The 15,722-nt window shown below is 37.3% G+C and overlaps 1 protein-coding gene across 6 annotated transcripts in view; it reads right to left on the bottom strand.

Moving 5' to 3' along the window:
• Nucleotides 1-388: 388 nt before the first annotated feature.
• csmd3b (CUB and Sushi multiple domains 3b) overlaps nucleotides 389-15,722 on the bottom strand; it is a 373,951-nt gene continuing 358,617 nt past the window's right edge. For all 6 annotated transcript variants that reach the window (XM_026288598.1, XM_026288599.1, XM_026288600.1 and 3 more), the window contains 8 exons: nucleotides 14,043-14,154; nucleotides 8,584-8,763; nucleotides 7,040-7,105; nucleotides 5,006-5,164; nucleotides 4,200-4,312; nucleotides 2,912-2,999; nucleotides 2,631-2,766; nucleotides 389-2,302 (listed from right to left, as the gene is read on the bottom strand). In XM_026288598.1, coding sequence (XP_026144383.1) covers nucleotides 2,143-2,302; nucleotides 2,631-2,766; nucleotides 2,912-2,999; nucleotides 4,200-4,312; nucleotides 5,006-5,164; nucleotides 7,040-7,105; nucleotides 8,584-8,763; nucleotides 14,043-14,154 — 1,014 coding nt within the window. In that variant the 3' untranslated portion in view covers nucleotides 389-2,142. The remainder of the gene's footprint in view (nucleotides 2,303-2,630; nucleotides 2,767-2,911; nucleotides 3,000-4,199; nucleotides 4,313-5,005; nucleotides 5,165-7,039; nucleotides 7,106-8,583; nucleotides 8,764-14,042; nucleotides 14,155-15,722) is intronic.

The following is a 15,722-nucleotide window of genomic DNA, read 5'->3' as shown; positions in this document are numbered from 1 at the left end:
TTTTAATCTTACATTGCATTGAAAATTTACATAATAGCTTCATACATTTTACAAATAATTTCTTCATAAAAATATATTTCTTTACAAAACTTTTTTTTAATCATTTTTTGAATTTATTTTTTACCCTTTTTATATCTCTTTTGAATGCATTAACATGGGAGGAGTACCCAGCTGTACTGCAAATATTAATCTGTTTGATCGAAAAGTGTCCTTTTTTTTATCATAAATGTGTTTTCTTTTATTGCAGTCAGTTATAGCAAAAGCTGTTGTTGGCAAATAAGTTCAGACTGGCGGAGGAACTTAAAATGTCTTTACGGGCAGTGGCATTGGATAAAATTGTATTTTTTGAACCACACATTTCAAGAGCGGGGAGAAATTAAAATCCATAAACTATATGGCAGAGGTGAGGAATGAGTAGAGGAAGTGAGGAAGCAGCAGACCTGGGTCACATGGTATTTGGTAGGCACTGTGTAAAAATCTGCCATGTATTTAAAAAAAAATCCTAGAGGTAAATAATAAATTCTAATAAATCAGTAATGTCAATGATGTGCAAGACTGCAAATTGCTATGGCTGAGTGCTAAAATGAATGCAAAAAATATCACAGGTTGGTTTGTTGGATTTGGGAACTCCAGGACATTGTCAGCATAGCCTCCTGAAGACTGCAGCGTGTGCTCCTGCCGATGCACAACTGAATACCTGGACTGTAATATCACATTCAATCTACTGACATGTAATCATTTCCAATACCCTTTCATATGACCTGTTTGAGGAAAATGTGGTGGTGAGGACTTCAGAAGGCACTGGAATGAATCTCACAGCTTGCAGGCCTGGAAACACATGGCCAACAGTGTCTGTCCCTGCGTTCTTATGACCATAAAGTCTTCTGAATTTCATCTCCTATCAAACATATCGTGTGATATGTCTATTTTCTTTGTAATAACTTTGTTTAGGTTGACCAAACCCACTTGAGATATTTTTTACGGTCAGATAATCAATGCTTGTTAATGATTTGGTCAGACATAACCGGAAAGGTGTTTCACAGGCCATATGTACACGATAGATATGATCATATTGTTGCCACCATATATCAATATACCTTAAGAAACATGCATTTGTATGTTACCATATGTAATCTGAGGTTTATATAAAAGTATACCGTATAAATGTCAAGTGCATTTCATTTTATACAAATTTTTCTCTATAATAACAGTAATAATAAGAATGGCAAGTTGTTACAATGACCAAATTATCATATCAAATTTGTTTCCCAAATACAAATGGAGCTCGATGACACTTCCGCACTGAAACACCAATTAAAAATAAATAGAAATGAGAAACGAATCTGCAGGCTTCAGGTCAAAATGCTGACATTTGTCCTACGGCCCATTCTGAGGATCAACAGACACACACACACTGAATATCAAAGATCTACAACATTTATAAAAAATAAAAAAAAATCCTCAGGAGGTAATGGCAACACTTTTCCACACACTTTCTCCCGTTTAACCCAAACACATCACATAATGCCTCAATGCCCAATCATAGAGATGACTGGCGACATCAGGAACCGAAGCTAAAGGAATGACTGTGAATGAGCTGTAAATAAACAGAGAAATCACGTATCGGTCGATGTGAATCTCCTCATAAACTCTTCTTAGAATCATTCTCTCTTGGCCTCTCCCATGTGGTAATATATAGCACAAAAATATAGGTGGTGAATGCTCCTCATATATATGCAAGTAGATTTACAGATCCCTTTCCCCTAAAAAAATACCCAGTCAACTGTGAAGAAGCACTCACAGAGTGTGAATAAGGTAGCAGAAGAATCTCTTCATGCTTTCTGTCATGAAGAAGCTTTTCAGAATGAGTCTTCAAAAAAAAAAAAAAATCCCCCATGACAATTTGTTTCATACTTCACACGTGTCCTCCGTAGACGCACATGGTCTAATGTTTCCTGAAGAGTGTGCTTTATAAATCAGAGGAAGGGCAACAGCGTTTGTGCTAGACATCCTCTGTGAGTCTCGGACATATCCGTCCATGACTGTAATGCGATTGTTTCCACCTCCATTTAGAAAAAAACAACAAAGCAAAAATCCTTAAAAAAAAAACTCCACAGATGTTCTGGCATCAGGCGGACCTAATTATACCATTGTGCAGACTGTGTTCAGATTGGGGTCAAATCGGACAGCTTTGCTTTCCGAGGACTTAGCGTTGGTGTTGTACATGGGGTTCTCGAAGGCGGCCTGCCCGTTGTTGTTCTCGTGAACCGAACAGCCCGTGTACTGGGTTTTTGGAGTAGTCCTGTCAGAGCGAAACAACACACACAAGACACAACATCAGAACGTGATTAGAATCAAATCTGCAGCAGCTTTGAGGGTTCGGAAGGACGTGGAGCGGCAGCGGGTACATGGAATCACACAGGGAAGAAAGCTAGCATCTAATTATGATCACATTCAATAACCTGCAAACGAGCTAATTCTGTCTCTAAAGACGCTATTCTGTCACCGTCTATTTCTTTCCATCCTGCAACAAACGATGATGATTTTGTCAGAGACTAATTTCTAAATTCAATCTGATCTGTCTAGAAGAACAACTCAGCGAACAAACTTTGACAAACGACAAGACTCACCGCTGCTTGTAGAGATAAAACCCGAAGCCTGCAAATATCAGGGCAAAAAAAGGCACAAGGATTGCTATGGCCACAGAGCTACTGTTTGTACCATGTGGTGGATTCGACGAATTATTACTTTCTGACATATTCAAACCTGCAAGAGATCAAGAACACATTCATTTTAGTATGTATTTGTGTCTATTTAATTAACTTTTTTTCAAAACGGGGTGAGAAAAAATATTTTCTTTTTACAACGAAACAATGCAGCATGCAGAAAATATCAGGATGGGCTCCCATACCTAGCCTTTGCAGGCCAAACTGGCCGTAGTCTTTACCCTGTACAAAGCCTTGAAAGACATATGTGGACCCGTCTGGTTCAGCAGACACCTGACGAAAAAAACAATCAAACAAAAAATAAAATAACAATGTCTTATTAGCAGTTTACATTCACATTAGTGATGGTGGACAGTAATAAATTATACTTCAGTAAATCTGAAGTTAATTTTAAGAGTATTTAAATGATCCAAATATTTGATGCTACTACTACATTCTAAAGCGTATGTCTTTCCTTCTTATTCTGAAGTGAAGAAATCAACACCTGGTGACAGAAGCATATAGTCATCGACTGAACTGGTTCATAAATCATATTGAATGATTATTTGATTACACTGATATGACTGCAGTAGGTGTACTTTTACAGAAGTAGTTATTTTAGTTTCGAGATATTATTAGAATTTTTTATTAATATTTTGAATCCGTTTTTATTTTAATATTTTCTGTTTTCATTTTAGTTGTAGTAAGTGGTTTAATTTTAGAAATGTTAGAAATTTGTGTTTTTGTCATATTTGATCTTTATATATATATATATATATATATATATATATATATATATATATATATATATATATATATATAGTGTCATTATTTTAAATAGTTATTCTATTCGAGTTAAAATCAGAAAGGTTGCTTTGGTAACTAGCAAAATATATATATTATATTATAATTACAATTATGTATTATAATTATAATTATATATATATTTTTTTAGATTTTGTTTTATTTCTGTTAACGTTTATGGTAACAGTTTAGATTAGACAACACTATTCACTATTAGCTAGTTGCTTATTAGCATGCATATAATTAACATATTGGCTGTTTATTAGAACTTATAAAGCACATATTAATGCCTTTTTCTGTATAATCATATTCTAGGTCCCTTATACCTGCCCAACCATACCTGACCATAACCACTACAACAACTTCCAAATCTTCCTTTCTATCAATAGTGTTTATTGAGCGAAAACTATTAATTAATAGTGGATATGCATTACCACATCTATTTTAGTTTCAAGGTTTTAAATTTAGTCTAAGTTTAGTTTACAACAATAACCCTAGTAGAAATGTTAAAGCAGTGTACTTATACTTTTCCTGGATTAATATTTCATCATGATATCTGTATTTTAACTCAAGTGCAGGATGCACGTACATCATCCATCAGTGCATTTCAGTATATACCACTATAATATCCCTCTGTACAAAATAACCTAAAAAGATAATAGCCCTAAAATAAGACACATGTGCACATACAAATCCATCCAGGGTCCACTGCTCTTCTTTGATCTTGCCGAGTGTGGTGGATGAGGGCGCTTTCACATGATACACCAGCAGCATCAGACGTGCTTCCTGTCTCTTATAGACACCTGCGACAGAGAACAGAGCACAGACAGCTGTCTCCATGTTCTGCGTACAAGTGTTTCATCCTCTTATTGCTCTCTTCTTGTCTCGGTCACTCTCTCTAACTGCTGAACAGAATTGCAAGCACACGCACTCGCTAGTCTGACCACAGAATAAAAGTATTGACAAGCCCTGCATTACCCTAAGACACAGCTCTTTGTCTACAAGCACTCCTCCTGACCTAACTGCCCACTTTCTAAACTACAAACAAGAAGCTAATTGAGAACATGCAGACATGGCTAATGGCCTTCTAGCATTTTGGGCGAACAGATCCATTTAATTTCCCTCCAACTGGCTGATGACTAATCAGTTGATGATGCGCTGTTATGATCATATTACCATTTCGACAAGTCCATTTTTCACTTGAGTGACTGGTGGTTTATTCACCTTTATTCACCAGTGATTATTCCTGATGGCTGGCCAATAGGAGTGTCTAAGATTAATTCGATGATGTAAAGCATATGTCATCTTTATAAAGACTCAGTGAGTCTCATGAGTGGAAGAGGTAGTCTAATGATCAAACTCGTTAACGGTCGAGTTTCATTTGACTCTGGTGGGCTGAATCAGATTCGGTGATGGTAAATCCTCATGTTTGCATGCCTGTATTATAATGTGCGCTGTCAGCTCAGTAAATCTGCAGAGTTTAACAATAAACCGACCTGAAAGCAGCAGTTCCATGTTGCTGCTTGTTAATGTGACGTTAACCCTTCCTGTGGTTGTATTAAAGCTTGTGATACTCAAAGTCATTGGTTGTTTTCTTCCTCTGTAGTTATACGAGCCCTTCCAGATGTAGTTAGGGGCAAATACATCATCAGGAACTGTAAACAAATAAACAAAGGAAAAACACATTCATAATATTAATCAAATAGTATTTTTCTGTATTAGTCATATCAATCCATGGACATATATTACAAAACGTATACCGCTCACATCTGAATATTTTCCGTACATACTGAACGTTAAATCATTTTATGATTTACATTAACATGCAAATAAAGTCTTTCTTAGACAACTAATCATTACTATATAATATTTTACAGAGAGTACAGTATGTAGGATCAGAAAAAACAATAAAACTATAAAATATTTATTTAGTCCTGGCAGTTGATTGGTTGACACATTGTTTCAGTCATGCTAAAATGCTAATACCAAACCACTATATATAAGAACTAACAGTGTATGAAGCATAATCTTTAAGGATCTACAACCCAGAATTTCAGCAACCCAGGGACCCCCCAGTATAAAAAGCTTGGTTTTAGTAACACTTAATCTTAACTTTCATTAAAAATCTAAGTGAAATCTAAGTGAAACAATTGCTACATTATACAATGCATAACATATGAGCTAATCAGAAAATAAAATGTGAAATATTTTTTATAAAATACTTGAAATATTGTTCTAAAAATATTTATATTATTCTGTAATATATATATATATATATATATATATATATATATATATATATATATATATATATATATATATATATATATATATATATATACACATTTTTTTTTTTGTATACAGTGCTATATTTTGTTTTAATCTATTTTATTAAATCTAGGTTATAAACTGGATATTTCTAAATACATTAACAGATATTTATATATTAGTACACCTAATTATATATACCGTATTTTCCGGACTATAAGTCACACTTTTTTTCATAGTTTGGCTGCTCCTGCGACTTATAGTCAGGTGCGACTTATTTATCGAAATTAATTTGACATGAACCAAGAGAAATGAACTAAGAGACATGAACCAAGAGAAAACATTACCGTCTACAGCCGCGAGAGGGCGCTCCATGCTGCTCAGTGCTCCTGTAGTCTACACTGAAAACATAGAGCGCCCTCTCGCGGCTGTAGATGGTAATGGTTTCTCCTGGTTCTAAATAAATGCGACTTATAGTCCAGTGCGACTTATAGTCCGAAAAATACGGTAAATATATATGTTAATATAGCCTCTTATATCTTAATGCTTAAGCAAGGCAAATGATGAAGTCAAATTTAGCCATAATTCAGCATATAATTCAACAAAGTATTCCCTTTTCAGTTAAGATATTTATAATAGAGCCTTAACAGAGTTTTCAGATAACACTCTCTGAGTCTTCACAAAGGCAGTCAATTTTCCTGTAATCTACCGTTTCAGATCCCAGTAGCTCCAAGGGATCTCCGTGTCTTACTGATCTTAGGATCCATCAGTTTCTAGAAACACATTGGATATTCCGTTTGTCCTTTCTGTCACGGACTCAGTGACTCAGTGAGTCATAATTTGCTGTAGGTGTTCCAGCCTGGAGGAGCTTCATCATTGCTCGCTAAAAGCTTTGCTGGACACCAGCTTGTCTCCTACTTAATCCTGCTCGCTAAGTATATAAACTTAAGATAGGCAATATGCTCTAAGAAAGTCTGGCAAAGTTCAGTAGGATTATGTTGTGAGTCCAGTCGAGTTTCTTGCAGCTGCCAGACTACTTTACTGTCAAACTAACTGGAACCCGTTTTCTCCTTATTAGTCCCCTCCTCCTGGGGCTGTGGTCTGGAATACATCATGGATAGTGACTGTTTAAGGTACCACTGCACTCTTTGGCCAAACAGAGGAGATGTTCAGCCAAAATTATGCATCCTAAATAAGGTGCATTTAACATTCACAAGTGGTCTTTCAAATTGAACCCCATTTCGTAATAACATTGCACCCACCATTTAGCTTTGGACTCGGCGTCCCTGGGACTGGTTTAATAGGCTTTTCGGAGAGTTTGGAGCCCGCTGGGAAAGAAAGAGCAAAAATGAATAAGGCATTTATATTAAAAATGATTGACAGATCAAACTGGCATCACTTTTATCATTTCATGCTTACAGTAACATCCCCAGGCAATAGTGTGCCTCCTTTCTTCCCTTTCATAAAGAAAAATCAGGTGACTGCAGACAGCAGGGGTGACATGGTCAACATATCTAGCAGCATAACTGAACATTCAAAACTAGGCTGTTCAGGACAGGCGCAGAAAAATGAGGGAGAAACTAAGTCCCATCACAGTTTGAAGAAACTCTGTGTCAACCACTTGGGATTTTTTTTAATAGACAATCACATCTGTTTATGTGCAGTAATTACTGGAAAGCCTGAAGTGTACAGCTGTGTGTGCGCACGGAGGAGTGTGCTGGCTGCTGTGCCACGCTCGGAGCTGCAGGATGAAGACGAGGAAGATAAAAATCACAGCACTGCAGCATGCTGGCCACACGCTAGCACTCCGGCACCCCACCTGAGCAAACACACTCACTCGGGCAGGAAGTGCAAAGTCACATTTATCAGAAAGGAGAATGTTGTCTGGTTTAGCAAAATGTGTTATAATAGAGAATAGACAGAGAGAAAAAAATTACATTTCATTCTAAAATGTAAAACTAAATAGGGAAAAGGCTATGAAATCAGGGACATCATGCATATTTTTTTGAGAGGGGCTCTTGGTGGTGACTTGGGTCTATGTGAAATAAGGCATGACTGAAAAAAAATAAAAACACTAAGTTTATTCTAAACAATTCAGTATGTTTAGGGGTGGGAGATTTACTGGTAGACGAGATTAACCAGTAGAAATTTGTCAAGCGGTAGAGATTCTGAACTATTGTCTCTTTCGCAGTTACATGCTCATGTGACGCTGCTGTGTTACAAGAAACATTGTTTGCATCGTTTTTAAGCACTATGGTTTAAAAGACAAGTGAATTTAAGCCGTTGAAACGCAATCAGCAGCTAAAGAGAACTACACTGAACAACATTATAAACGCAACACTTTTGTTTTTTTTCCCCCTATTTTTCATGAGGTGAACTCAAAGATCTAAGACTTTTTCTATGTACACAAAAGGACTGTTTCCCTTAAACATTTTTTCACAAATCTGTCTAAATCTAGGTTTGTAAGCACTTCTCCTTTGCCGAGATAATCCATCCACGGCACAGGTGTAGCATATCAAGATAGACAGCATGATTATTGCACAGGTGTGCCTTAGGCTGGCCACAATAAAAGGGCACTTATTTATTATCGAACAGACACTTTTGGTACATTGTGTCTCATTGATCATGTTGTATAAAATGTATCAAATGTCGTAAAAAGTAAAAAAAAAAAAAAAAGAATAAATTTAAATTATTCAAAAAACTCCAATCAGTAAAATCTGAGGGGACACGACTGAATGTTTCTGATGGGAATATTCTGTATGCATGATATATGTTAAAAGTGCTGGCAGAGAATGTGAAATGATACCTCGACACACAGGCATCTTCCCAGTCCAGGTTCCATCAGACTTGCAGACCCGGTGCTCAGAGCCCCCAGACAAAAAGAAGCCGATCTGGCAGGTGTAGATGAGTGTGTAACCATAGGAGGGTAGATCCATACCCACAACATCCACATGAGGAGGACTCTCTGGCTGTTTACAACTGTGGGCTACAAAGGGAACAAGAGTAATTTAAGAAGAGAAACAAAAGAAATGAAAGAACTATCTAGCAAACCCATATAATGAGACTTCAAACTTTAGTGGGCAAAATCAAAATGAAGTTTGAACTTTTAAGACAACACGGCGTGTTTCTTTAGAGAGGATCTATGCTCTCTCCCTCAGTAGCTGACACTGCCACGTTCCTGTGCCTACAAAAGCTGGCGGAGACCCTTGAGTGTGGCAGACATTGATGCATGCTGGCAGACGGCACTTAAAGGGAGCGCACCTTTACCTGTCACACCAGCAGATCAAACGCAAGCCAATGCTCACTCAGTCATTCCAACAGCTCCGCCATCACTATGACTTTGATCAAAAGTAGCCAGATTGAGGTTTTGGCTCAGTGCACTGGACCGAGTTCTTTTATCCAAGACTTTGATAAGGGTTTCTATCCATGATCACTACATAAACAGTACAGCAACAAAAGAAAAGAATGTAACCAGGCAAAGAAACTATTTCGGTTTCCAGTTACGTTGCTTGTGTATTATGGGAGTGCAGGGATTACTGCAATACATTCTGCTGATTTATTGAGAAAATGTAAATCAAAATGTGCTTTGAACATCTTTGACATTAAATTAAAATTGTTATCATGCTCTTTCCTAATATCAAGAGAGATATAAAGGAGAGAGCTTTTTAAAATTACTTATGATTTGATGTCTTGTGAATAAAATTATGATACTTAAACCAACAAATACATTAATCATGCCATACTGTATCTACTTAACCCCCCCCCCCCCCCAAAAAAAAACTAAGCAAATATTTTTGTAAAAAATACATGACTTGATAAATTTATATATTAACTGCATTTTTATAGATACTACTAATCTATAGCTTTCTGCATGCCAAATCATTCCATTGGTATTAATGATATGATACAGTCTACTTGAACGAGAGAAAAAAAGAAACATTATTTCTTGGGAGACGAATCTAGTGGAACACTAATGGAAAGGACAGCCAGCCATTATCCAATTCTGTGTAAAATAAAAGAGGGGAATGAGAAAGATGATTTAGCACTCAGCCTGACTCTGGGAGTAGCCAACTGCTCTGTGTAAACAAAATTACACTGCGTAATTACAGAACGATCTCGATTATTCTTGGGGAAAAAAATGGTGTGATTAGGTGCAAGCGCACAAAAGCTGTTTTTATCACAGATTTACAATTAAGCGAGGGGAAGCGCTGTGTCTTCCTAGCCATCTCATTCTTTAATTTTCTAATTTTTGCAAAACAATGACAGAACTTTGGGGCAGTGGCATGATGCAAAATGTAATTAGCTTTTGAAATGCTTCAACTGAATGGCAATCTGTCTTGTGAAATTGGAGACCAGCTGTTTTCTCGTACTTCAGCCTGCTTTAATGCTGTTGATTTTGGAGCTTCTGTTGGTAAATGGACATAATCCAATCACAAGCCTCGTAGCCCACCATGATAACCCACTAGACCTGGGTGAATCATCTTCATTTGCGATGTAAATACTCTGAGGTGATGTCAGGGGTATTTTACATTAGAAAGACTTAACAGGGAACAGTTTTGAAACTGAACTGACATATATAAAAATACAAGCACTTGCAGATCAAATGCACTGAGAGTCTGTCAGAATTGTAACTAAACAAACTAAGCATTTTTATTTTTATCAAAGTAATTTAAATAGATTAAGGAGAGTCTGATTTAACCCTCTAACTCTCTCCTTTATAATTTGCTTTATCACTATGTGATCAGTGATTTGTCAATTGATGAAGTGAACCAGGGAAGTGTAGTCAGGGTATCAAAACTCACATTTATCATGCACATAATTCAGAAGCAATTCAACTCAAGAGGCCATTGTGTGAGAAACATTAATCTTCCCTCTTTCAGATAATATGAGACACTTTGTAAGTGATTCTCTTTTAGTATGGTTGAAGTATGTACATCATCTGTTCAAATGAACCTCAGAGAAGCAATACATTGGTCAGATCATTACAGCAGTTTTAGCAATGAGTAATATTCATAATGTAACTCACGTGGGGTTTTCACACTGCTGAGTAAATGAACTGCAGCAGAAAATAAAGTGATTTCCGAGTTACTACTTGGAGTATTTCCTTTAATAACAATCATAAAGTACAAATGGTTATCAGGAGTGTGCCACTGAGAATTATGACATCATTTGATGGTTGTGATTTCTAATTCATATGAGAAGGAAGAGCACATTTACCTCCAAATGGTAGTCAATATAAAAGAAACTATTGCTATAAATATCTAGATTCAGTCAGACCAAAAAAAATAAAGTAACTTCTATCAATCTTTTCCCAAACATTAGACAAGTGGTTTACTCTAGTACTTTATGTTGCATCATAAAAGCCTATATTGCAAAAGACTGTTCATAAATAAGTTTCTAGTGCATTTTCCACCACATTTTCTTCTGATGTTAATATAAGAACAGAAATAAACATGCCCTGCTACCTTCAGTGGAATGAGTACTTAATTTAATAGTAAATTCAAGTCGAACCGAACAGTGTTGTAGTCGAGACCATTTCAAGACTAGAATAGGGTTGAGTCCAAGACAAGACCAAGACCTAAAATGATGGTCTTGGTCTCAGACTTATAAAGTCAGAGACAAAGAGCATGAAATAATGGCCTCAGACTTTGACTTGACAGCCAAGACCAAAAACAAGAAACAATGGTCTTGGATTCAGACTTGAGGGCCAAGACCAAGAGAATGAAAAGATGGTCTTGGACTTTGACTCAAGGCCAAGTCCAAGACCATATTTTCACACTCTTGGTCTTGTTATGAACTCGGGAGCATGTGGACTTCAGGTGCTTTCACACAGCATAGTTCTAAGAACTCAGTTGTAGAAGTTTCATCCAGCATGGCGGTTCCTATAGAACCAATTTCTCCATCTGGCTGTTTTCCTGGTTGCATTCATACAGGCAGCAGGAACTCTGAAGCGGCTGACAGCAATGTCTTTATGTGCAGGTGAATGAATTGTTAAATTAATATAATGGAGGTCAAATGTAAATGCACAATTTACGAAATTAAAAGAGCACAGGAATTTGAATAAATCTCCTAAGACAACTCACAGTTTCATATTATCGAGGCTGAGAAAAGAACACAACGCTGCAGACAACAGGTAGCTAAATGCTAATAATAATTATCACTGTTTTCCTTGTTTGTGGAGTAAATGTGTTTACATGGCTTTTTAAAAATGCCGGGTAGCCGGTATTTTTTTTAATGCGTTTGGCTCATCAGCATACACTTCCTGTAGAACTTCCTGTAGAACTGTTTAAGACCCTACTCTGAAATTAGTTCCCACTAAACGGAGTTCCTAGAAATATGTTCCTAGATCCTGTGGCTTGAACACACCAAAAAGAGGGGAATGTTAGCCAATAGTTCTAGGAAATATAAAAAGGTTCCTCTGATGCAAAAGCCCCTTTTGTCTGAACATGACCTCGAATCTCTTCTGGTCTCAGTTTTGACTTGAACTCGATCAAGCTGTGCTTGACTACAACCAGTGCTTAATTTGTAAATTGCGAGGTCCCGGAACAAAATGGGGTAACGGATCCGGCATGTGATTTCAGAAGGGAGAGGTAACGGAGCATTCGCGCAATCACATTGGTGGACCAGTTTAAGTGATTAAGAGTGTGCATCTTAATCACTTAAAGTGGAATTTTATTTTACAAATCGCTGAATAACAGAGTTATATTTAGTCATGTCCTAAATTTAGGTGGGGAAGTGTGTGTAGCTATATCGCATGGTTTAATAATTATCGAAGCTTTCAAGTTCATAATGAGGCAAATCCTGCATTTTTGTAATAAATCAACACAAACTATAAGATTAAATCAGGCATTCAAAACCAGCGTCTCATCAGCGCATCTTGTCTTCACTACAGCGACCTGCTGTACGCTGCGATACAAGATTTTCTCATTTCAGGACAGCCGACAGAACTGTCACTTGACTAATCGGGTCATTGTTGCATTGTCACAAAAAATATATCATTTGCACTACTTTAAGTATTTTAATCAATACTCGCACGCTCCAAAGGCTGTATTATGTGCCCTCACAGTCACATCTTATTTGTGCATATAAAATAAAGCCGCCTCGCGAGTATTATGTAAGAGCCATTTTTTGTAGTTTGTTGAGTTTAAGCAACCAAATACACACAATATGACACACAAACAGTTATTTGTCAGTCATTTAAGCGGAGATCTGTCTCCTGAAGGCTTGTGTGCGGTGCATCAGTCTGAGAGGAGGCGTGGTGAAGTGACGAGTTTTCGCTGAGAGCTTGAAGATCCAGTGTTATGTAGATCTTACTGACAAGCTCTTTTAACACTTCTCATTGGTTAAATATTTGCAAAACCCTCTGATTTAAAATAGTTATAACGGATTATAATAGATATTTGAAATCTGGATAATTTTTTCACAGCAAATCTGACAGGGTTAAGGTATGGCAACTGTTATTCTCCGCTATAGAGCCCTGCACACACAGACATGAGTCTGGCTTTAAATGACTACTTAACAAAATAAAACAAATCGAAAACAAAAACGGTTTCATTATAATCATAATCATAATCCATAAAGATGCACTTCTCTTTAAAGGCACATCTAATGGAGATGGTGAGTCAGGATCGGCAATTCATCTTTGCGACACAGAATAAAAAAAAACACTAGTTTATTAGTAAATAATTCAAATATCTCCTTACTATTTCCCCCTGTATCATTTATGATAGTTACCAGTGCTTGCGGCAAGCTCAAGTTTATTGCATGGATTTGAACACAGAACTGTTCAACTGCTGACGGCACGCACTGCTGCTGCGGGACACGAAACACCGTCGAGCCGCTCTTGACAGTAGCGATAGCACGGTCTCGTGTTGTTTCCATCAGGGCAGCAATTATTATTATTTTGCCATCACTAATGGATGTATTTATAAAATATAAAAAATAAGGAGAAGCCTTAAATAGACCCGACCCATGTCTGAACTATGATGTGAAAATTTGCCCGAGGCCGGCCCGAGCGGCATAAAAAGGAGGAGGGCGGTCCGCCAAATGAAGTGCCTGATTGGATTTGGGAGTTGCCGGATCCGGATTAAGCCCTGACTACAATCCCAAAATTAAGCCCTGACTACAACACTTGTTGACCCATTTCTCTGTAGCTTCATTGTACAAATACATTCAGGATTGACCTTTATAAATAAGAAACTTTACTCACAAATATAAACTGGTAATTTAACAGATTCCCATGGATGTGTAATGGAGAACACTTACGGATGCACTCCGGCTGGGTCCCGCTCCAAGTTAGGTCGGCCTGACAGAGTCGTGTGGTGGAGCCCTGCAGCAGGTGACCAGGCTGACACTGGAAAGACACCATACTTCCAACCTACACATAACACACACACACACATCCCATCAGACACCATGCTCCCATTTGGCAGCAGATTAAACACAATATTAAACACCTAATACTTCCAGTATTTGAATGACAGAGTTTCACTCCTGAAGCCAGATGCTACAAAAGACCGCGACTACAAAGGTGTCGCTCCGAATTTCACACCTTTCAGGTTCCTTCTGCATCGTCGTACACCATCTGCTTCCCAGACTCGCTCTCTTAAAAGCTCGGATGGATGTGCGCTAGTGTCGGGTGGATATTCTCATATATGGTACTTACCTACTTTACCTACAGCTAATGTAATCACCAGAACATGCACTTAGGAAGCCATTGTGACCTTCTTTCCGGACCACTAGTGATGTAGAGTGGCACTTATTTCCATAATATATGATAGTGCTCCTCATGTGAATGTGGCTAACGTATGCTATAATCAGCAAGGTCATGGGACAAAAAAAAGTGTTGCATATATGCCTATAAGTGTGCGCGGTGCTTTAGAATACATATGAGGGAAGTAAAATATTAACGAGTGGCATGTGGGCTTAGCACATTAATTGATTAACATGTCCCTGCTCACTGTGAACACGGTTGACGAGCCATAGACACTGGCGCTTATCTAGGGTGCGCGATATCTCCTCTCACTGACTCCAATATCATTAAGTCCCAGAAAGCAAAAGAGCCTGACTGGCTCCTTTTTGTCGAAGACAGACAAATGATTTACGAATCTAAAAAAGGATGATATTTAGCTTGACCTCTGACACTTTAATGACTTGAATTATTATTGCCAGCACATCTTGGTGATAAATGCTCTTCCTCAGCAGACTCAGAGTTTCTGTTTTTCTCTCCTCACATCTCCCTCAGTTCACCCCTCTGTCCTGCTCCCCTGACAAAACATAATTAGATTCATTTGCACTACTGAGAAGTTGATTTTCTTTTGCTCTTTTCGAGTGGTTCTGTGGTGGTTATTATATCCATGCATATATTTCGCCGCTCCTCAAGTGGGAAAAGTCTTGAGAGGTCTTAATAATATTTTGTAGTGGATGGGAGGGAATGGAGGGCCTACACCAAGTAGTTCGTCTGAAGTGTGTTTGAGAAAAGCCAAGAATCATTCTTTTAAAATCATTAAAGTCGCTCTCATGAAAGAATGAGAAAAGATGTGATCTTTATTTAAAGGCAAATTTGTTCTTTTTAACCATTCATTTTAACTAAAGAAACAGCTCACCCAAAAATTAAATTGTTATTCCAACTGCTGTATTGATTTCTATCTTGTGGTGGTTTGCGACTGTAAAAAATGTGAGGGGAAAGAAATCCATACAAGCCATGCTATATATTCCATGTAAATTCAGGTTTGAATGACATAAGGGATACTATCTGATAACAAAATGTTTAATTTTTGATTAACTTTCCTATAAAAAGCACTGATTCTCAACTAGGTGGTCGGGGCCAATATGACTTAAAATTGTTTTAAATAAAGACAAAACAAGCATTAAAATAAGCCAAAACTATTTCTTATTTGAATCCATCTCCTCAATAATTGTTTTTCTTTGAAGCATTATAAAAGT

This window comes from Carassius auratus, chromosome 19 (genome assembly GCF_003368295.1).
Source record: "Carassius auratus strain Wakin chromosome 19, ASM336829v1, whole genome shotgun sequence".
In the NCBI taxonomy this organism is placed as follows: Eukaryota; Metazoa; Chordata; class Actinopteri; order Cypriniformes; family Cyprinidae; genus Carassius; species Carassius auratus.
Note: the sequence above shows the minus strand (reverse complement) of the source record. Positions and strands in the feature narration are given on the sequence as shown.